We start from the raw sequence: 24,346 nt of genomic DNA, 5'->3' as shown, positions 1-24,346 counted from the left end.
GAAAAGATTTGCCGATGATGTCACCGTTGCCCAGGGGACGCCCGAGAGGGCTCCTTTCATGTCCCTGTTATTTTCCCACCAAAGTGGTACCAATCATCTACTTGCATTTGCATGCTTTCGAACTGCTAGGTTAGTAGGAGCTGGGACAAACTGACGGGAGCTCACTGTCACGCAGCTCACGGGTTTTGAACTGCCAAGCTGCTGACCTTAATGGTCCTCTGACTCAGCATCTTAACCACTGAGCCACCGTGGCCCCTTTTTTTGTGCAGTAACTGAGCAAAAAGGCAAAAAGGTCAATGAGAGGAGGAAACATGGACCTGTACACAGACCACCTTCATCAAGTAGTAACTCTCAAATTGCAAGTATAATGCTCTGCAAGGCCCATGTTCACATGGAGTGTGTGCTTGCGTTCATGACAATGTGAGTACAGCTTTTCTTCAGACATCCAGTCCAAATATGTGGAGGCTGTAGAGAGTGGAAGCATAAAACCATTCTTTTCCTATCCAGAGTGCTCCACGTATTCTGGCAAATGGCTGAATGGAGCTAGAAATGCTGTTAAGTTGTCTGCCACAAACGTACAAACAAAAAAGCATTACCAAGAGAGTTGGCAGGCATACTTCGTGTCCAGCCTAGAATTCTGGATCCCACAGGTTGAGAATTAAAATGTTGTATCTTAATCATCTTGCAGTCCCTTCATTGAAAGCTTGCTGGTTTTGTCATGAAGTAGCAGTAAAGGTAAACACGGCTTCTAGTCACGACATGAGCACATCCATGTAGTCTTCTTAGTGACAGTACAGGAGTAGTGTGCCATTGTTGCCTTCTGCAATTGTTTCTTATCACATCTAGTTTATCTGACACACTGGAATTTCCCGGTAATCGCCAATCCTCATATTAACCAGGTCTGGCCTTGCTTAGCTTTTTCAAAATCAGCCAGCGACATGGTTTTGTCATGAATGTTGCGTTAAGCAAAATTGTGAAGACTTACCTCAATTATAAACAAGCAGCAAGTAACTTCATATAGTTTAGTTACCCCCATTTGGCTCCTCCACAGAAAAAATAGCTAAATTCTGTCTTGGTTCTTTCTTATAAGTGTGACAAAAATGTTTGACTAATTGTTTCATATGCTTTCAAGGATGTTTGTTTTTTATTCAAATTGACAAACATTTGAAACTAAGCAGGGTATTTTTTGTAACATAGAGAATTAAATGACTAGTTCATTGATTTCACTGATAATGTTCTAAAACGTAGCAGCGCAAAATGCTTTGGTCACTTCACACAAACTTTGTGAGGCCTATATTAGTTATCAATTTGTTTCCAGGTGCAATTCAAAGTCCTAGTTTGGACTTATAAAGCCCTACACGGCTTGGCAGCGAGTGACCTTCAAGGCCACCTATTCCAACTACAATTAACCCTCCACCACCCATGGGCATCTTGCCAGGAGAAACTGCTTTTGGTCTCCCATTTTCATGAGGGAAGGGGACTTGGCAGCCAGAAATGCTGTTTTTCCATCATGGCCCCCATACTCTTAGTGAAGAACTCCTAAAAGGTAATGAAACTATACTATTCCAAAGGGTCTTTGGAGGTCGGAATCTGGATTTTGTTACTGTATTAATTAATTGATTAGTATTGTGCTTTATTGCTTGAAGTGATTTTGATCTGCTGATGTAGTGATGTTGTGTTTTGTTGTAAGCTGGCATGAGTTAATCATTTGGCGGTCTCAGATAGATAGGTATGTATATGTATACGTATGTGTATGCACACATACAGTATATATATAAATAAATAAAAAGAGCCAGTTTAGTGTAGTGATTAAAGGTAGTGGACCAGAAACTATTCTTAAATATGGAAGCCAGCTGGGTGACCTTAGACCAGTCACTCTCTTTCAGCCTTAGGAAGAAGGCAATGGCAAACCACTTCCAAAAATATTGCAAAAAAGAAAAAAAGAAAGAAAAATAATGCATGGACTTGTCTTTATAGTTGCCATAAGTCAAGACTGTCTTGAAGGCACAAATGTGTGTCCATGTACACAAACACAAAACTAGAGTATAAACATTATTACTAAATACTGTACCAATTTGAGTCTATATAAATTGTTTGAATTGATTTTAGATAAAAATATTGTGTCACAGTTATTTATGTAATATAGACTATCAAAGCTATATTTACCTCAGCAAGCTGTTCCTTTGTGGAATATTGATTTGTTATTCCTGTAATTATGTGTGCCAGTGAGGCTGAGCCAAGTTCAAATCTACAGAAAAAACAAAACCAGTAACAAACATCAATGAAGTTTTGTAGGCTTCCAAAATAAAATAAAATAATAAAATAAAATAAAATGCAAGAATTGGAACAATACTTAAAGGTCACACATACTTTGTTACAAGTTTCTGCCAGTTTTGTTTTAAAAACTTCCAAGCTAATTGATATCCATAAGGATTCCTTCCAACACTCAAAAGTATAGAAGGAAGTTCCTGAGTCTTTATTATGTCACCTTGCAGTGATTGATCCATTAACCTAAAAAGAACATGATCAAACAAGTTTTTCAATTAAACACAGATACATGAAATATTTGCATGTTTGTTAAGAAAAAGCTTATTGAAGGGAGCATGGAGTGCAACATCAAAAGTAATACAGTCTCTTAATTTATTCTTCCACTGATCCACTCTGGTGGATAGCTAGTATTCCCCAAGAGTAATGATGCTCTAATTTTCTTGTCTAGCCCCATTAGCCATTCTTGGTAAGTATTGTTTCACAAAGATAGTATTTCATTTATCCCATGCTTCTAAGTGACTTACATGCAAAGGAATCAATTTCAAACAAATAACTATTTTTCTTTTCTTTTCTCTCTCTCTGTATGCATGTTAGAATATATGCACAATATGAAGAAAGTTTAGACTACTTTATCCATTTCTTTTTTTCTAGTCCGGTAGGTGCTTCCTAATTTCATTAACCTTCCCTCTCTCCCACTTTGTATTTAGCTTGGCTTAACATTTTAATAAACTTCCAAAACATTAATACTGTTATATGTTTCAAATAGGAAAAAAATACATTAAAGTTTGAAAGTTTCCCATTTTAGAGAAGGACAAACGTATCAGCCAAAGTTGTCATTACTGCCCTTTTGCTGAGTATTTGTACCATCCCAAATTTGACTTTTTTTTCCAAAAAGGGAAAAGAATGGAGGAAAAAACAAATTGTGCCAAGTTAGCACAAGTGGAAGGGCCTGGGCAACTTTTGAAGAATCTGTTCCAACAATCAATAGCCATAATCAGAATTTTTTTTGTAAAAATGGCTGAGAAAAACTTTCTTGTTTCTTAGAGACTTAATAATTTCTTGCATTTTTAAAATCTTCTCGAAGACCATAGTAACACAGTAGAAATACAGGTACTGAAAGGAAGTATTTTACTATGTCAGACACTGGACAACTTTTCCCCCCTTTACTCTGTTTACAAAGTATAAAAGATTATGGAATGTAGAAGAAAGAAAACAGAAGGTTGACTGAAATTTAGTTAGAAGCAGAGAAAAAACATGTTTTGGAAAAGCTGATTGTGAATGTGGGTTAACATATAAGACTTGCTAGCACAGGAAAATGGGGAGGTTAAGATGAAATCAAGAGAACAACTGGCTGCAGAGGGATTTAGTTTTCAATGGTTCTCATATGCACAATTAAGAGAAAGACTTAATATAGATAAAAAAGTACCAGGAATAGAATGTGATAAAATGGAATTTGAAAATGAATTACGTACAAATGATAAACATGTGATTGCTGAAATGTATAAACTTTTGTTGAGATTTGAAACAGAGAAAGAGCAAGTTAAAGAATGTATGGTAAAATGGGCCAAGAATTTTGGTTACAATATTCAAATGGCTCAATGAGAGGATGTGATTAAAAGGTCTGAAATTCATATTGTCTTACAATTTAAATGCAAACTTTTTAAAAATGATGTTCTGTTGGTATATGACACCAGATAAATTGTCTAAGATGTATAAAGGTACTTCTAATCACTGTTGGAAATGTAAAAAACGTGAAGGGACATTTTATCATGCATGGTGGACTTGTCAAAAAGTGAAAAGATACTGGACACAAATACACATGGTGATGCAGAATGTTTCAAAAATTAGCATTCAGGTGAAACCGGAACTTTTCTTATTAGGACTTAAGCTAGAAAAGGCTCATGGATGATTGGTTTTATATATGGAAACTGCAGCAAGGCTATTATACGCACCAAGACGGAAGACTACAGAAACACCAGTAATGGATGAATGGATGGTGAAGATGGCTGAGTTTGAAGAAATGGCTAAATTGTCTTGTTTTATAAAAGCAGTTGTAGCTCCCTCTTTAATCAAAGACTGGAAACCCCTTATAGACTTTTTACTGAAAATGGATAAAAGCCAACTGCTGATTTTGGGATTTATTGATTAAAAATAATATGGGATTTGTTTATGGGAAGAACGGAACTGTGATATGTAATATGAGAGGGTAGAGATGGTAATTGCTATGTTTGTAACTGCTGTAAAGAAGATCGGAAATCTCTTCTTTAGATAACTTTCTTTTTCTTGCTTTCTTGTTATTCACTTTTTCTTTTACCCTTTTGTAATCTTTTTCTATTTCTTCTATGTTTCGGTAGTTTTTAAATCTTTGTAAAACCTTCTAATAAAAATTATTCGTTAAAAAAAAAGCTGATTTTGAATGGCAAGTGGCTTTTTTTAATGAAAGAAAATTCTAGTGATTAAATATTAATAAAAACAACTAAACTAAACAGGCCAAAATGTAAAGGTGAAGAAAATACAGTCTGGAACAGAAGATTAAAAGCTATTGCTCAGCTGTTTCCTACTCCTTATTGAACAATCTGTCTATTCTTCCTTGTTCCATCCAAGTCTGAGCTGCCCCCCCATCCCAGTGGAACAGTAATGTAAAACTGCATTTCTGTCCAGCACATATTAACAACATGCAACTAATGTATAATTAAACAATTATACTTCCATTATAATTGTTGTCCCCCAGAAACAGTTATTGCATAACTATTAAATGGTCATGAAAATGTATGAAATGAGTGTGGAGGGAGCTGTAATGTTATTATATGAACTAGTTCCTTGGAATTTAAAATACCCATGCTATTTGAAGAATACTTACCACTGAAGCTTTTCTTTATTTTTGCTCAGACTGAGTACAACTTCAATCTGATTCTTTTCAGTGTCAAATTCAGGTAGTTGATACTTGCTAAAAAGGAAATCCCAGCCTTCATCAGTTTGTATTCCAACAGCATATATTGCCATTTTAATATTATTGGGCAACCTGCAACAAATTGTGCTCATATTATTCTCTGAGAAAAAAATACTAATAAATTATTGTTAGTTATTTGATTCAACTGCAAAGTACTACTCCCACCAACCAGGGTTACAGGACCCCTGTACGGATGAGTTCCCCCTGAAGATGGAAGATATTGTTTAAGACACGCCTTAAAAAGTGAAATACATACTTGAGAGTTCCATCCGACTTCTTCCATTTCATGAAGTACTCTTTTGCCTTGTCTACACATGGTTGGTATTTGCGTATACACGCAAAAGTAAGTAGGGAGCTCCGAAGCATTTGTTCAGACACTGTACCTTTATCATCCCATGACTGTTTGTCAATCATATTTTTAAATAGATTGACTATGTATGCCTAGAGCGATTTGTGAAATAAAGAAAAATCAGCTTGTAATAAATGTAAATCAGTTATTTAAAGCAGTAACAATTCTGTTATTCAATCAAAAATCATATTGCTTCTTTCTTCCATAAACCAGAAACAGAAACCTGGATAGAATGTATACTCCCTATGGTTTAAGGAATGATTTATTTATTTTAATAAACAATGGAGATAGAAATTATTTCAGATTATATGTTATTTTGTTTATAAAATTGTGATCACATGTACATATGCATGCCTATATATTTGTATGTTAGAGTCCTAGTCTATACAAAGGGAAGGGATTCCAACAGAAGAGAATATATCTGTAGCTCAGGGTTGAACTGTGGAGTCCTTGGTGCTCTCTGAGCTTGGTTGTTTGCTTGCAGACATTTCATTACCCGACTGGGTAACATCATCAGTGCTTTAGGGGTTGTTAAAAAAGGGATTATTAAAAAATGGGATTATTAAAAAAAAGGGTTAAAGGATATTACAAAAAGAAATAATTGGAAACTCCATGCCATGCAGCTTTTATATTTACTACCTTATCTGCCATACTATAAAGGAATGGAAGATACTCAATTGTCTCTGTCTAGGGAATTGGAGACTGTTCAGAATTTATATGTAGAAGATGTGCATGGTTATTTTTTTTAAACTCACAAGTTATTTGATTTCTTGAAACTGAGAAATATCCAAACAGTCACAGAATTATAGGGTTGGAAGGGACCTTGCAGGTCTTCCACACCAACCCTCTGCCCAGGGCAACGTTATGAGGTGCACATAATATATAATTAATTTAGTGCCTTACATGTCAACCGTAACTTTATTTTGAAGATTATTCTTAACCAATGCATATTAATTTCCTATTTCTGTACATCTTCTAAAGAGCAGAAAATTGGCTGGAAGTTTATCAGCTGATTCTGTATCTAGAAGGAGCTCTAGTAAAAGTACTTTGACTAAGAACATATTCCAATAAAGAACAAGTCTAGTAATACTGTTTCCTGGAATGTGTTTATATTGGTGTTAACAGTGGCTACAGTGTTGATTAGGACTGGGAAGGTCTAAGTCCATCCTCTGCCTTGAAAACTCATTGGGTGGCATTAGTCAAGCTTCTCTCACACGAGTATTGTTGTGGGGATAAAATGAAGGGCGATTCATTTTGATATCCATCCAATCAATCAATCTTGATGAAGAATCCTGATGATCAATCCTGATCCTAGAATATTCTGCCAATATGTTGTTTGTATGCATGTGCGTGGGTGGGATTTTCAGTTTTCAGTTTCCTGTTTCAAAAATTTGCCTCAGAACCTCAAAGATTCTGGAGGATATCACAAGATGGCAATGGGCTCCATGGAGAAGAACGTATGAAAATTACCACTTTCCAACAATGATGTCTGCCTAATTGAAATATCTTGCATGACTGGAAGGATTATTCCAGTTTACAAAAATACAATTTGGGGTTAAAGACTATGGGTTGATGTGCAATAAATCCCTCCCCCCACATTTGACTGCCACAATCCTGATCTACTTCATTAATATCCTGAGACCCATTTAGATCAGCAATACATTTTCCCCTCATCAGCACAATTCTGTTGTAATTTTATGCTATTCTTGGAATCCATCTACAAAAAGATGTGTTATTATGTAAAGAATTTGCCTTGAATTACTCCATCTTGGAATTATTAAGTTTAAAAAGAAACAAAATAGAATTCATTTTACCTTTAATTGTTGTTCTGTGTCACTTAAGTTTGTCTTCTCCAGCAGTTTATACAGAGGGATTAGCTCATTCAGGCCTTCATATACAGGAGTAACTTCAGATTCATGTTTTAAGTATAATGTTAAATCAAGAGCTTTTGTAATTGACAGTTTTCCAGCACTGAGGAAATAGAAAATGTCTGTTTTAACAAATAAAAATATTTTGAAGGGGCTGAATAATCTTCTCTATGAATTTTCTAATTAACAATCAATAAATGGATATATTTTAGTTTTTTCTTTTTGTGATGGCTAAACATAAATCAAAATTATTATCAGGTGCTAAAATCCAGATATCTTTTTGTAGTGATGTATTTGTCTAAAAAAGCAAACTAATGTGGTGTTCCAGATATCAGATGCACTGAAACTAAGCAATATGGTAGTGTTTACAGCTGATACACTACAGCTACTCCCATGAAAAAAGTCTGAATTCTTGAACAATAGCTGCACTGGTATAATTCTGTGGCCTTCAGCATACTTTCAGCTCAATTTTCATCTACTTGTGCTTTTTATACTATGTTTTACATGGTCTTGGATTATCTCCATTTAAATCCCTTGGCACAATTCTTAGCTTGGGAAATCGGATACAAGGGTGCATAACTTCTGCCTTACATTCTAATTTTATTTCTCAATATATAACAGTTATTTCCTTTCTTAACTTACATTGTACCCTGCCTTTGGCTAGATTCAGATATCCTGTATATTTCAACCACTGCCTCTTGCACAAACATGGAATAAGCTTGTTTTTCAGGGGAAAGTACTCATCCTTCTTTTAAAGAAGTGTCTCCTAAATGAGATGCTTCTTAGAGCATGTTTGCTTGCTTGCTTATTAATTTCCTTCCTCCCCAGTCCCAAATATTAGGCCTCTGCAAATCCTTTAATCCCTTACCTCACCAGCTGGAATGCACTGTTAATGAGGCTTGCTCGATCATTGCTGCTTATTGTTTCATGATTTTCTTTTAACAGGCGAATTAGAGCATCCCAGCCATGATCTCCATAATGCACAATATAATAACCGTTCATTCCTACATTAAATTTTATCCACTCCACTTCTTCTGGGAGGACTATATCACCTAAAAGCAAAATACACAACCCACAGAAACACCTGAGTTTATTTACATTCATCACATCATTAAAAATAAGGATTTGCTACATTAATACTGTTTTAAAGATATACCTTCAATATGTACCACACAATTGCTTTGTGGATATGCACCTGGTTTTCAGTGACTGAAGAGATACCACAATCCTTAAAAAGTATTCTCTACTTTTTAAACTCTCCCACAATGTATTACATGTTTCAATAATGGATTGAAATATATTATTTAACAGAATTATGCAAAATGCTTTGTGAGCAAAAAAAAAAAAAAAAGCAACCTCAGAATGTCCATTCCAGTCTCTGTTTCAAGTCAGAATGGTATATTTCATGGTTGAGCCAACTTAAACATTTGGAACGTTTTGACTACAAAAAGTTTTGCACACTTCTATTGTTTAATGTTTGAAATCTTATACAGGCCTCTACCATTTGAGTTAAACTTACCTGTTTCGGTTGTCAGCAAGAACCTCTGAACTTCATTACATTTACTGGTAATATATGTCAATGGAATATGCCATAGATTCCTAAAAAAACAGACTGGATTATTTTAAGCAGCTAAAATGAATGCATTTCAAAAAAAAAACAGCAGCTGAGCTGCGTAACTGTGGGATAAATAGAGGTTGTAAACGTTAACTTGGAGAACGTTGTAGAAACAAGGATATATTTATGAAGCTGAAAATAAGCTTGTGTTTCTAAAAAGTGCTTAAATGGTTGACTCAACCTTCCTCCCACATTAATGGAAATTATTACTGTTTTAACATCTATCTGCTGTTTACTCTGGAGTAAATGTATGAGTAATTCTCTGTAAGAAAGACTGTGCAAGTAAATTTGTCTATATAACTATTTAACTTATGCTGATGTTAAAAGGAATGAAGGAAGGCTGATATCCACTGTTATTTCAGCATTTAAAGGAATATCATAGATACATTTCTTTTAATAGCCCATATCATGAAGTAGAATCAATCAAAAACATAATCAAAACAAGCCTCATTTGCTCCTTTGTCATTACCCAGTTGATGAAGAAAAGCTAGAGTTCTTTGAATAATGTTCTTGTTGTAGATGGACATTTTTTCCTTTAGTAGTAACTGTCACTACAGGAAACCCTTTTTGGAGCGTCCAAGTATTCATTATTGCCTGCACATCATGGAGCACAACTTTGGTCCAGTGCTATATATATGTTAGAAAAATATGAACAAAAACATACAAAGATATATGCATTGATAAAGAAGCAGTAGATGTAGAAATTAAAAAATACAAGTGTGCCATATTTCAATAATTTGCCATAATCAACAATGCAATGTCCTCAACTGTGATACTATCTTTTCAGCATAAGGAGGGATTTTTTTTTTGGGTGATCATTATTGAAGGCTTCTTGTAACAATCAAATGATGCCACTAAGAAGTACCAGATTCTTCATTTTTATTTCCATCTATGTATCAGAGGAACAAGACTTCTTTTTGAATTATTTTCTCTAGGTGTACAGTTCTAAACTATGTCCCAACTCAGTTATTATAAGAAATTATTATTTGCTACATGCCGAACAAGTTAAACTTGTGTATCCCTGCCTTTTCCTCCCCTTCCACACCAGAAAAGTAACCAGGCTCTGTCATTTTTTATATTTTAATCAGCTGTAATTCTCAAAATAAGTTGATGAACTTTTAAAAATTCCATTTAAATAATGCTTTATTTAAGTTATGGCTTGAGAACGAGACCAATACAGTACTTCAATCATGGGCTGTTCTTATTAAGCATTATTTTTTTTTAAAAAAAACAAGTTTTCAAACATATGTGGCCATGAAAGAAATCTTCACTATGTTTCATACATTGGAAATGTTTAATTTATATTAGGAGTGAACTAGGGCAATATTCAACTGATAGGGAAAATGTAAATACTTTTTTAAAAAAAATTATAACTGTCAGGGCACCCATAGGATTTGTTTTGTTTTGCCTACATGCTAAAAAATTATTTGTTGAAGCAACCTGATAAAACTTTACTACAAGTTTTTGAGAGAACTGGTTGTGAATTCAACCCCCCAAAAAAACCTGTGATTCTTTGCAATATTTCAGAACATTGTCTAACATATCTTAGCTCATAAATTGGTGGTGCTTCCCTCAGACACTGGCTTTTGTTAAAATGACTGCATAGCAGCAATCAGTTTTACTGATGTAAATTCTTGGTCCCCAAATAAGTTATTATACAATGCAACTTTTAGTGGCACGCAAAACAATTCAAAATCCATGGTTGAACTTGAAAGACCCTGTTTTGAGTTTGGAACAGCTGTTCTGAGTTCAAAACAGAGTCACTTTGAGTTCAGACTTTTTCAGAATGGTTGGAACAGAACTTGGAAGTTTCCAGTGGATAAGGCTGAAATAACCTGTTCCAGTCGCAAAGTCTTCCAAATTTTGCATACCTCTAGCAACCTTACAAATGAAAAAAGTCTATCACACGTTTAGTGACATAAAATTACTAATGAATAGGAATATGTAATACATAATAAAAATTTAGCTCACTGAATTTAAGACTCTCTCCTTGTTTCTGATACAAACTTCATTTTGTATTTGACTTCCATCAGCCGCTGGACAAACCTAACCAATAAAGTTATTAAAGATATTACAGCATGAACATCAGTGCTGCTCAAGAACATTTTAAAATTAGATATTTTGGTAGAAGAAATGTAAGAAATACTTGCATCTGACAAGCTGTCCCACAGATCTTTGTTTTGTGTGTTCTGATAACTGAATCGCAACAAATATTGTATAAGACCAGCTTTAAAAACTTCTGGGCTGAGATAATCCTGTAGCATATTGAGAATACAAGCTCCCTGTAAAGAGAATGAAATAATCTTTTTTTTTTCATGCTCAGGAATTCATTTATTTATTCTGTAAGAACTTTATTAGAATTTCAAAGTAAAGTTAAAATACAAAGTACAGAACAGCTTGAATACAGAACTAAAAGAAAAAAGAAAAACTCAAAAGTGCAAGAATAGCATGTTCTCCAACACAGATATAAATGCTTATTGTATTAACTTAATCTCTTACTCTTAATTAAACCTTAGTTAACGTTACTTCTATAAAAAAAACAATTTAATCGTCAAAACCCAAGATCAAACTTCATTTTTTTCAGTTACAAGCAAATAGTCCAGAGTGGTTTCCAAGTAGAAACAAGGCCAGTCATGGTATTTCATGCTTAGGAATTCAGACTAATATGATATCCATGTGGTCTTTGATTATAGCACTAAATCCTGTTTTTTTTTGTCTCTGCAGATTGAGATAAATGACTCTACAATTGTTTCTCACAGAGAGATTTCTATTTTTCTTGCACCTTAAGTTGGTCAACATTTCGTTGGCCTTTAAAGCTCAATGAATTGTTGGGTTTAACGTAATGGATAGACACTCACGTATAAATGGTTAACAACAGATTAAAGTGAATGGTGACATGACTTGTTTATAGGGATAATAAATGAAGAATATGGATAATCTTTGAAATAAAAACATGCACTCACAGAGCCTGAATTCATAAAAATTACATCAGAATCAAATAAAGTATATTTAAATAACATATTTGAGCAATACTGAATTGCAGATTTGTACTGTTTGCACATCCATAATCTTAAAATCTGTATAGTTAATATTTTAGTAACGGTGGCACAGTCCATTAACAAAGCAATTATTCTGCTGACCAAACCAAAATTTCAGGAGCAAAATTTATTAAGTACTTTAAAAATTTTGCCAGTTTTTTCTCTCTCTCTCTCTTTCTGTATGTGTATATGTGGGGGGGGGGGGGGAAGAGGGGGAGGTGCTGTATTTAAATAAAAAAGGAAGGTTAAAAAAAATTAAAGGGAGGACTCGCCCTTCTAATCTCCCACAGCCCAAGGAGGATTGCACATGTTTAGCTGACTAGATTGGTGATTATCTACTGTGAAGAGAGAAGGGGAAAACCAGGAGAAATGAAACAGAGAATCCTGGGACACAAAAGGGCTAATTACAGATTTAACTTATTTTTCTGTAACAGAAGTGTAGCATTCCTACAGGTGTGAAATTTGAGGCAGCCATACACTCAGAAGCATTTAACTGAACATCAGGATATCATATAGTCTGACCATCTTAAAAGTGAGTATGAAATTCACTTTTGGATTTAAAATACAGTACCCAGATTTATTAAACTTAGCCAAAATTTCTTATTTTACCTTATCATAGGAAACATCATCAAACATTTCTAGAATCTGAGCTGGATCTTCAACAGGAGTCGATATAGGATGTGAAGAATTTAAAGCATCTACCTCCATGGCATCAAAATACTTGTTTAAAAAATAATCTTCCTAAACAAAAGAAAAAGAATCCCAAACTAGTTTTAGGAGATTTGGAGCTCATTTCTAAATTCAGCTTTAAGAGACGTGAACTTAATTCTTTATACAGAATTAGTACTTTATTTCTTCATTTATGACTTCAAGCTGCCTTATACTACACATCATTGAGTAACATTACCTTTGGTAACTGTAGACAGTTATCGTTATGTAGACCTTCCACCATAGATCATTTAGGTAAACCAGGTGGTCAAAGCAAAATGAAACTTTAATCCCCCACCCTCCAAATTCAGACTGTGGTAATTTCACTAAAACGTAAATTATGTAAAGTAATTACTATATCTATTTACAAAATACTTCTGCTGATAGCATGATTATCTTTATTATTACTGGGATAAAACCTTACTGTTCTAATTCAGGTATTAAGTTAAATATTGATAGGCTAATATTTCATCCACATGATGAAGTGAATTCTAGTCCATAAAACCTTATGCCATAATAAATTAGCTAGTCTTTAAGATGTTCCAGTATTATCTGTCTGATAATATTGGACTCAGTTGAACGTAGAAGGAAGATAACGTGGTACCTTTATGAGCTGAGAACAATTGGAATGTCGGGGGACTCCATTCAAACATCCCAACTCCCCCCCCCCAAGCAAAAGGGAGGACAGGAATAGCAGGAAATAATCCTCTTAAGCCCTAACTTCACAAGTAGCTTAGAAAATAATAGAATTAGTGTTATGGGGAAGTGCATATCCCTCATTTTGTAATTAGCAAATCTACAAGGGAAGGAAGGTGTCTATCTCCAGTCCTGGAACTTTCCTGGTGTATTATTAAAAATGGGGGGGGGGGAAACAATACTCACAACTTTCAGCTCTGGGTGGGTCTTGTTTACTGACACAAATTCCATAAACTTTGCAAAACCTTCATTAAGCCAAAGATCATTCCACCATTCCATGGTGACCAAATTTCCAAACCACTATAAAAAAGAACACATAGCAGGATTGAGACAATTCTTGAGACAATAACCAACTTGAAAATGTCCACATTTTGTGGATGGGGAACAAAGTAAACGTATAGCCTGGCACTGTTCTGTGCCCACTCAACAGACTCTTCTTGAAGAACAGAATTTTTTTTTTGTGGCAACAGCTAGTGCCTTTCATAAGAAGTCTATCTAACATTTGTTGCTTATGCAAAAATCAGATTTGTTGCTTATGCAAGCTAGGGATGCTCAACATCTCCAATACAAACACTAGCAGCTAATTCCAGCATTATGAACCTCTAGGCTGATTACTTGGCATTGATTGGGCAGTTTTTAAGGAAACAAATGGAATTTCCACAGGAATGTATTTAGGAGAACCAACACTCTTACTGAATTTCTGTAGGACAGACAGCCCAACTATCTCAAATAAAAGCACTAATATTCACATCTAATCCAATCAAAAATAACCGGAATATGAGCAGGTGCCTATTTTTCCTTTTGTTGAAATCACTAAAACGTAAATGCTTATTTATGTAGTATCTAAAACTGAACATAGCTTGTTCACTGGTGAATGCAAAGTATGCATGTGTATCTACTCTCTCTGAAAGTTCCAGTGATTCAGAAGATAGGATAATTCATGTCTTTTCTAAAGTACATAAACCTGTTCATCTAATGTTGTAAATTCTGTTAGCTATTATGAGAACAGAATTTCATATACACTGGTTTGTGTCATTTATATAAATATGTCACAATGTAGTAGCCAACTGATGTTATTTCTCTGACTTCAGAGGGAGATGGTGTCCAGATAATTAAAATATAATACTCAATTTCATCTGAAACACAAACCACAATTTACCTGATGAGCAAGTTCATGGGCTACTACCAAAGTAATTCCAAGTCTCCTTGATATTGAGGACTTTTCAGGGTCATATAACAAAGCAGATTCCCTGTAAGTGGTTAATCCCCAATTTTCCATTGCACCAGACTGAAAATCGGGAATAGCTGCTAGATCTGTAATTAAATTAAATCTGTTTACACCATATATTAACAAGTACACCTTGAAAAAGGTATGTATGCATGTGTGTTCACACCCAGTCACCCACCCACTCAAAGACACTTAATATCAGTTCAAATATTTAGTGATACAACAATTTTTCAAAAGTGCTGTTGGTAACTTTTAAACTTTTTGGCCTTTTAAAAAACATTCTTTGGGAGATTTTTTAAAAATAAATATTTCTGGCATGCTCTAGGTAAATGTTTATTCCTAAACAGAAACATTGGTGTTACTTTGTGTAATGTGAACTGAAAAAGAACATGTGATTAAAAACAATACAATGAAAAATGATAGCAACATCTAGATACGCATAACGCTGGAGAGTCTGCACACAAAACGTTTTCACGTAAGACTGCATGCATGATTTACATCTGGAACTCTTTATGTGGGGGACTTTTCTGACAGAACTACATCATATTAAACTCAGTAACACTTCAAAGTATGTAGGATTGCAAACTGGAATTCCATATTGCAGTGAGTTAGTTTATATCATGGCAACATTATCAGTCAGTAATGTAAAGAAGGTTAAAACTATCTAACTTCCTAGCAGGGAACTTATCACAAAGTGAAGAGAACTTAGACCTTAGTAAGAATTTATTTTGTATATACGTACATAAAAAAGAATTTTTTTTTTTAATCTAACGCATACGTAAAGGATTTTTTAAACATTTAGAGCAGCCTTTCTCAACTTTTTGACTATGGTGGATTCCAGCGAGAGTGCTGGTTCCCAGGGGGAGAGAACATTCCAGACTGATAAACAGCTTCACAGCCCAGACCTGGTGGCTGGGAAGGTTAAGAAGTTCAAGGCAGCCCCTCCTTAGGGCCCTTTTGGGTTATCTCCTTTAGCTTAGTGCAGGAGTCTCTGTTTGGCAAGATTCTGTCTGTAGAATAGGAGCAATGAAGAAGTAGAGTTGGAATACCGTCTCAGCATGGTTTCTATCCCCAACGACCTGACCCTGACCCTGGAAGAACCCCTGAAATATTCAGGCCAAAAATATAGGCCAGAAGTTATAACATTATTGTATTTGTTTCATGCGTAGGCCAGTATATATGCATTGACCGTGTTCTTAAACTAAAGAATGAAACTTACTGCTTTAATGTGAAGTTGCCTGAATTTGAAACTATTTTTTAAATAAATCATGATCTCCCAGGGAACCCCTAGTGATCTCTTGTGGAGCCCTAGGGTTCCACGGAACCCTGGTTGAGAAACCCTGATTTAGAGAATTAATTTCACTGGTTAACATACTTTTCGGCTGTTAAAGTATCTCAGAATAATACATACCTTGTTTTGGCAAAGGATATGGAATGCTAAAATACTCCTCAAAGAAGTCTAAAAGTTTCACTGCTGCATCCAAAGCATATTCTGCTTGTTTGATCTTGTGTGGCACAGCATATACTGAAACCTAAAAGACACAAGCATGAATGGATTTTGAACGCACTGCTAAGATGCATCAAGATAGGTTTCTCAGAACACAGTCCCAAGCTACTCAAATCAGCACCTGGCAATTGCAGTAGGCAGTTCAAAACAGGTAATTCTGTTGTATTTGCTTTCAACTCTGCCTTGTTAGGATGGGGACAAGCCAAAGCTCCTAGTTTTCATGTCATGCTAAACAGATTATAGAAAGAGTTTTGTTCAGCTGCTCCTGTTAGCAGAAGCCTGATATGAACAACTGAGAAGAGTTCTGAACATGCAGCATTGCTGTACTGCTTTGCAAACAATATCCACATTTAAAAAAAAAAAATCCTATGCAACCCTTGCTCGAATACAACCAGTACAATTCAAGCATTTGCTTGTTGTATTCCATCAATAGCCTTTGGGATTTCTGGAAAATTATTTAAAAGCAGATTGTTGTTGTTTTTCAAAACCATTTTCTAACGTCTAGCTTGTGCTTGAATCTGTATAAATGTTTATACAGATAAAATCAGCCAACAAATAAGTCAGCTGATGCTAAATGATTACCTTAATTCCCCGGGAGGTCCTCTTGGTAACTGATTTAAAGTCTGAAATAACGAAGGCTACTAGGTAAGTGCTCATCTTTACACTGATGTCGAACTGGTCTTCAATAAGCCATTCATTAATGTTTACTGATTTCACCTAAAATTAAAAAAAAAAAAACAGTTACTTTTTGCCTCTAGTTGAGAACTTTAAGATCGTTCAGAATTAAGAATTAATTCTATACAAACTCTCTCACTGCACAAAGCATTGATTACAATAACCTTATTCTAACGTTACAAAACCTTTTTTTGGAGCAAAGGCTTGCCCTTTTGAAGGGCCACTAAAATGTAAGTTACAAATGTATGTCTATGCAACTAATTAATAGTTATGCATTAGCATGTTCTACAGAGGAATTCTATCCAAATTTACCCAGAAGAAAGCCTCATTAAGTTCAACCAGCCATCTTTCAAGAAAAGGATTTAAATGTTGCAGCTCAAAATAGGAAAGGATACCATTTTTGAGTATATAAGTACAGTAATCTAGATTTCAAACTTTCCTTACTTTTTTCAGTATATTAACCTTGAATTTTCTGTTTTGATTTTTTGTGAACATTCTATGCATAATATATGCACAAACTCTGTATATTAGAGTCTTCTTTTAAAAAAATATTTTTCTTTCTTTTACTCTGCCTTCTAAATTATGCAAAATGTACATATACCAAAGGCATGTTAGATAGTGCTAGGTGCTTTGGGCCTCTTCTGATCTTAATAGAAAATGTTGCTTTTAGTGCAGGTTCATCAAAGCAAGGAAAGGCCATACGTGCAGCTGTTGCCTCGAACTGTGTTGATGCAAGCACCCTGGAATTAAGAAAAAAAAATAGGTTACATTTAAATTGATCATGCATACATAGTAAAATGTTTACTGGTGCACATTTCACCTCAACAATATAATTTACCTTTTTCATCAGAAAAATTATAAAGCATTGCCATTAATATGGCAAGCCTACACATGTTTTTTTGGAAATAGGCTCCTCTGCATAGTGGGCTGTACTCTCAGATACATGTACAGAAAATTATAGTCTGTATCGCAACCTGCTTTTCTAGAATTTACAATCTGAAAAGCTCCTCTCAGACTGCCTTTCTAATAATGCACTTGTTTTTATACTGGATTCCTTGGTTAAAGATATTCCAAATATTTATTTTTTTGAGAAAAAGAAATGCTTGAAAATAAATAAGCAATTCTGGGCTTCCGGTGGGGGATATGGCTGACTGACCAGCTGTGTCCATGAGCTCCGTGGACAGAACTGACAACACGGCGCTTTTTTGGGCTCAGACAGGCTTTTACCTGAAGCCCAGAGCTGTTTCATAAAAAAAGAAAAAGCTCAGAATCATCCCATCTGTCCTCAAGAATGGCACCTTGTAGCCAGAGAATCACAAACAGCATATTAGGTCGAGCCACCCCATTTCTAAATCACCCACTTTATTTTTTTAAGTTTACGTACCCTAAGAAAGGCTTTCTACAGCAAGACTCTTTTGGTGCTTATTGTTATTTCTGGATTAAATCTTTAAAAATCTTTTTAAGTTTTGGCTTCTTTTCCTGTTTAAATACTAAGGAGAACCGAGAATAGAGAATTGCCTCCCTACCATTATTTCTGTGTTGAATTTGAAGGATTTAATATTTTCCTACATGTTGAAGCTGCCGTTTTGAATCTTTAGCTTTCTGTTTTCACTTTTCCTTGGGAGTTGCCTGCTAGTTTGTTAGCACACTTCTCTTGTGTCAATTTCATTTGGAAATTTTCCATTAACCTATTAACTCCTAACTTCATGAGTCAAGTATCTAGGGGGTGCCGTAATCTACTGTCTGTAACATGAGGATTTCAAGGAGTCTTTTTCAGACTTCTGTTGTGAGCTTAAGCAGATCCCCAAAGAGATCTTTTCAGAATCATGTCAAGCTATTCTGCAAGATATTCGGGTCATTAAGGAAAATATTATTTCTAAAATGTGTCATCTAGCTGAGAACATTATGGAAGAAGATGAAGATTTTAACAAAGTTAGAGATGCTTCTGCTGACAGAGAGACTCAAGTTTTTGTTTAAATGCCAGGCAAAGATTACATTCTGGTGCTGAAGTGGTTAAACGGACAGTCTGAGCTGCAAATTACAAAGGGAGTTGTTTTTCCAAGGGAATGTTATGGGAAAGAAGAGGCACTGTTCTGTGGGAGATTCTTTGCTGAGAAGTCGGAGTTTCTAAGGGGGGCGGTTCGGCTGTTTGATATCTGTATGAATAATGCTTTGTGTGTAATATGGAGATATGTAAATGTTCTGGTATATTTTGAAGTGGGGTAAAGATTTAAGGGACGCGGTGGCGCTGCGGGTTAAACCGTTGAGCTGTCGATCGGAAGGTCGGCGGTTCGAAACCGCGCGGCGGGGTGAGCTCCCGTTGCTCGTCCCAGCTCCTGCACACCAAGCAGTTCGAAAACATGCAAATGTGAGTAGATTAATTGGTACCGCTTCGGCGGGAAGGTAACGGCGTTCCGTGAGTCATGCTGGCCACATGACCCGGAAGTGTCCTATGGACAACGCCGGCTCCAAGGCTTTGAAACGGAGATGAGCACCGCCCCCTAGAGTCGGACACGACTGGACTTTACGTCAAGGGAAACCTTTACCTTTACCTTAAAGATTTAAGAATGTTTAATGGGATTGATATTGAGGTTTGTATTTCATTTTTCTTTAATGATTTAGATTAAGATTTATCAGATTATTTTTAAGGTTTGTTTGATTCTCATGATTTATAAGGTATAATAATAATTGCTTGGCTTTAGGTTTAATTGGATGAAGATTATTATAGTATGAAGTATAAAAGTAGACATTTTATATGTTTTTATAACTGATTTTTATTATAGTGGGCAGAAATATATAGCATACCGGTGGGAAGGAAATAATTAAATGTTTTTGGGGGGAGAGAAGTTGATATACAGTGAATATAAGGGGAAAGAGCAATTGTATTTAGTGATTTTTACAATGTGGTAATGGTATGATTTATAGAAATAATGCAATCTTGGTCTGACATAGAATATGGGTTTAATTATGGAAATTGTTGTATATTCTTGTTGTTGAAAGTCGGAAGTCACTTCTTATGTAATCTTTCAAAATTCTTTTTTCTTGTGTTTCACACTTTTTTAGTTTTTTTTCTTTTTGTTGTTTTTTTTTTGTAGTTTTTATCTTTTTTCCAAACTTAATAAAATTCTTAGGAAAAAAAAGAAAATAAATAAGCAATTCTAGAATACTACATATACTCCTTTATGAACTAGCATTAAGCTGAAGAATAAGTTTATAGTTGTATGATGATGTGCTATTAAAGAAAGGGGCAATAAAATCAATGTCCCAAATCTATTTCAAGAAGAATTACATGAATACAGCAGGAGAGAAGCCACAAGTCAGTAACAGAAGACCTACTTTGGACACAGTAGATCCCAAATTCGTAATTTAAAGTATCCAGGTACCACTGTTGTAATTGAAATATTAAGCTAAATATGAATGTCATACTGTATTGCCTTATTATAAGAGGTATTGCATCTGGACCTTGGAAAATATTAATTGGAACTTTCTGGGGCATGTTTACTGGGCAATTTGAAGAAAATTCCCTAGCATTTTACCAAAGAAGATATCTTAAACATTATCTGATCCTATCTGGGGAATCAGTTTTCAGTTGTTTTAACTTAAGGATGATGAAAATGATTGTGATATTACACAGCCACCAGTATTCTCAGCCTATGACCATCTGGTTTCATACAGAGAACTAAGTTACATTAGGTGGGTTCAGGAAGTCACATAGGCTTTAAAGCATTAAAAGAGATATTGTGAGATCTCTTCTTAAAAAATCCTAATTGAAGCTGGCAAACTGCAACAACTATCACCCATCTACAAATACTTTCCTTTGGAGCAAAAAGTTTGAGGACACATGATCCAATTTCAGGCTGGTTGGCTGAAATCAGCAAGATCAATTTCATTTGAAGCTCAGGCCAGAGTCTGGCACTGAAACAGGTATTATCCTGATGACCCTGTTGATTTTCCTGGATTTCAACACACTTCTTAATAAAATCAACCGGAGTATTTTACTAGTTCAGGTTAGGAGATATGGTGATTTATGCTTAACCTTATGGCAGCTGAGCTGTAGTAAATCCATCAGGGGCTATCTTATCTCACATCTCTCTTTAAAATCTGTATGAAATCATTATATGAGATAATTGAAGGGTTTAGGGTGAGGCCATCCAGTTTGTAGATGGCACCACTTTAATTGCATTTTGTCATCAATCAGGTAAGACTATTGTAATGTTGGACTGCCATCTTGATTTGTTAACAGGCTAGTTGAGACTAACGAACTAATGCTAAATCTGGTAAGATTTGAGATATTATTGATTATCAGTAACCTTATTCTAATCTCTGAGTTGTTTTGGTGGGGTTGCAATCATCCTGAAGGAATATTGAGCATCTTGTGGATGTTTCTTGATCTGATATCATCATTAGACTCCCAAGAAACCTCAGTGTAATGAGACCAGCCTTGAAATCAGCACAGATACTAGAACTACTACAGAATTTAACTGCTAGAACTCTAGAGGATTATGTAGTTTAAAATATGTTAATAGGTCCCACTTAACACTCAAATCATTGAAAAAAAGGTAAGTATTATATCAGTATTAACTATTATACAAAATGTCTATGTTAAAAGGTATACGATCATTTAGCTTTTTCATCTAGAACGGAATATAACATTAAAAAACCACTGCAAATTACGTCAAAATATTTGTTGTGCAATAGGAGTGTCGGTCTTAACCTGATTACTTAGTATTAAGATCTCTACTGTATTGTTACTTATTATTATGTGTGTTAAAAAAAAGATAAACCAAGCAAATCTAATGACTAAGAAAAAGAGAAAAAAGAAAAAAGGCTTATTTGTAAGCTACATAGAGGTACAAATGCAAGTGGGCTGCAGATACATTTTCAGAACAAATAAATAAATAAACAATAGAGTTAATGGAGCTTGCTTTAAAGCACTAAACAATTTGAGGGCTAAATATCTGAAGAAATTCCTCTTTCCATGTCAATATTATTGTTCATCAAGATAATCAGAGATGAGGTTTTTCTTATTCTTCTTTTAGGAACAATGGATTATGCCTATTCTTTCAAAAATAAGCATATTTTTCTTGTCCAATGCCTGTTCTTTGGAATGCTATCCTAAAAGAAGCATATCTGGTGCTGCCCCACTATTTCTTTTCTGATGCCAGATTCTTTTCTTCTCAGAAAAGAAGAAAATTATAATTATTTATTATAATTTTTTTATAAAACAGTTTTGCTGCTTTTTAATGGAGTTATAGTCTTTTAATTTTATATGTATAATTTCAGATGCATTTTTCCAATTATAGCATTGTTTTGTAAGAATTCATAAAAGCTATAAAATCTGGATTTTATAAATTCCCAATTCAGTTGACTTTAGATGCAGTGGACAAAATCTGAGTTTGTACATTTTACATATATGACATAAAGTCTATGTATTTTAGGTACATTTTATGTAAATTACATAAATTACACAGAATACATTGATTTACATGATGTATGTAAATTACTAAAATGCACAATATTTACATATGTTATATAATGTCAGATTTATTTCACCTTTGACTTTTATGGGCATCCCTTTCACCACAAGTACTCCTAAAATCAGTTTTAGTATAGACGCCAAATAAATAAATGGCAACCAAAAATTATACACATTTAAAATAAAATGTTTTCTCTTTCATAGGAGAGCCACCCCACAAACTGTCCACCAGTCTTTCAAACTGAACAAATACATTTCTAAAAATATTGTTTTTCTTAAATGTGTTAGCCAGTTCAGCCATATTTGTACCATAATGTATGATATCTCCTTTACCAGAAAGATGAAAGGGCTCCCCACAGTCCTTCATTACGTAAAAAAACATATAAAAACCAGAAAAGCACCATCCTTGACTTACAACAGCAATTGGGACCAGCATTTCCGCTGCTAACCAATGTGATCTTAAAGTGTGACTGCAATCCTTGGTGATGGCAATCCCTGCAGTCCCAGTTGCTGTTGTTAACCAAATGCCATGGTCATTATGTGAGACAACTTCCTGCCGGCTTCCCACCACCAAAGTCAGTGGGGAAGCTGGCAAGAAGTGGCAAGTCCCAGGCTGGCAGACAGGTAAGTGGCTGCTGCCAGGTGAGGGAGGGAGCAAGTGGGTGCGTGGGGCTGCCAGGGATGGTGCACAAGAGGTTTGGCATGGGTCAGAGAGGGTGTGTGAGAATGTGAGGGGGTGCGCAAGAGGCAAGGCATGGGTTGGGAAAATTATATACCCAAGTAATAAATACAATATATCAGTGTAATATAGAACTTACCTTATTTCCCCTTCCAGAGTTCTGTATGTGCTTTTATAGAAACCATGAAAGCTGTCAGATAAATTAGCAGAGTACTCAATGCTAATAATGTAGCTGTGCCCAACTTGTAGAGGTTCAGCAGAAACAAGTGCTATCTGCTCAAATGTTGGGTGTTCTAAAACCATTATTCCTTTAGCTGTATCAACACTGTCCTCTGCTTTGTGGATAGTAGTTTTGGTGATCTGAAGATATTTGCTGTGGAGGATGATTGTACTAGTTTGCTGGGTTATTAAAATCTCTATTTTGGATAATCCAGTAAAAGATAGAGTAGTGAGATTTGGATGAATAAGAAGATCGTAATGAATTGGAATAACATGCTTTGGAAGTCTAATTTTATTCCAAGGAAAAGGATTGCTTTCATTTTTGGCAAGTGAATATGATGTCTCACTACAGCATAGAAAACTTAAGATGCCTAGCAATAAGAACATTTTACTCTTCTTCAATGTAAAAATCTGATCAGGAGACAGCAATCTGATGCCAGGTTGTTATGGGAGCCAGAGTTAGAAATCTGATAAAGAAAAATTAGTAAATTGAGACAATATAAACACATTTAAATGAAATATTGACTATATTGACTATCATCTATATAGTATAGATCCCGCCATCTCCATAGCTGAACACTTCTGTTCCTCCAGAATTAGAGTGTCAGGAATAAGTGGAGCTTTCCTTTATTGTCCATCTGTCTCCAAAGGCCCTCTCCTCTTTGTCTGGAGCCAACAAGACACTTGTGATTTCAAAACTCTCCCCCTCTTCTTCTAGCAATGAAATGTCTTTCAGTGCAGGAATTGTAGGGGCAATGGGATAGTCTATTCTTATATCTCCCCCCTCAGCTACCCAACTCCCAGCCTCTCCCTCCAGGCTGCCTTTGAATAGTCTAGTTCAGGCTGGGGAATTCTGGGAGCTGAAGTCCACACCTCTTCAAGTTGCCAAGGTTGAGAAACACCGAGCTAGACATTGAGTGAGTCTCAGGCTCTTGCCTCGTACATAAATAATTTTTAATAAGAGATGCAAATAGTCCTAGCTGTGTGATTCATCTACCACAGAAAGAAATAGGTGGGGCTTAACTATCACAATGGCTTGCATTTTACTTTGATAATAAACACCTATTCGA

General features: G+C 35.2%; 1 protein-coding gene across 1 annotated transcript in view; it reads right to left on the bottom strand.

Moving 5' to 3' along the window:
- Nucleotides 1–23,720, bottom strand: part of ERAP1 (endoplasmic reticulum aminopeptidase 1) — a gene marked incomplete at its 5' end in the record, with an annotated part of 32,367 nt that extends 8,647 nt beyond the window's left edge. Inside the window, 17 exons of the mRNA XM_063293133.1 lie at nt 2,167–2,248; nt 2,371–2,511; nt 5,129–5,290; nt 5,475–5,659; nt 7,382–7,538; nt 8,304–8,487; nt 8,955–9,034; nt 9,520–9,677; nt 11,022–11,096; nt 11,201–11,332; nt 12,698–12,829; nt 13,679–13,792; nt 14,652–14,806; nt 16,132–16,252; nt 16,810–16,944; nt 17,504–17,642; nt 23,197–23,720. Coding sequence (XP_063149203.1) covers nt 2,167–2,248; nt 2,371–2,511; nt 5,129–5,290; nt 5,475–5,659; nt 7,382–7,538; nt 8,304–8,487; nt 8,955–9,034; nt 9,520–9,677; nt 11,022–11,096; nt 11,201–11,332; nt 12,698–12,829; nt 13,679–13,792; nt 14,652–14,806; nt 16,132–16,252; nt 16,810–16,944; nt 17,504–17,642; nt 23,197–23,720 — 2,676 coding nt within the window. The remainder of the gene's footprint in view (nt 1–2,166; nt 2,249–2,370; nt 2,512–5,128; nt 5,291–5,474; nt 5,660–7,381; nt 7,539–8,303; nt 8,488–8,954; nt 9,035–9,519; nt 9,678–11,021; nt 11,097–11,200; nt 11,333–12,697; nt 12,830–13,678; nt 13,793–14,651; nt 14,807–16,131; nt 16,253–16,809; nt 16,945–17,503; nt 17,643–23,196) is intronic.
- Nucleotides 23,721–24,346: the final 626 nt, after the last annotated feature.

Source organism: Candoia aspera, chromosome 2, assembly GCF_035149785.1.
Source record: "Candoia aspera isolate rCanAsp1 chromosome 2, rCanAsp1.hap2, whole genome shotgun sequence".
NCBI lineage: Eukaryota > Metazoa > Chordata > Lepidosauria > Squamata > Boidae > Candoia > Candoia aspera.
Note: the sequence above shows the minus strand (reverse complement) of the source record. Positions and strands in the feature narration are given on the sequence as shown.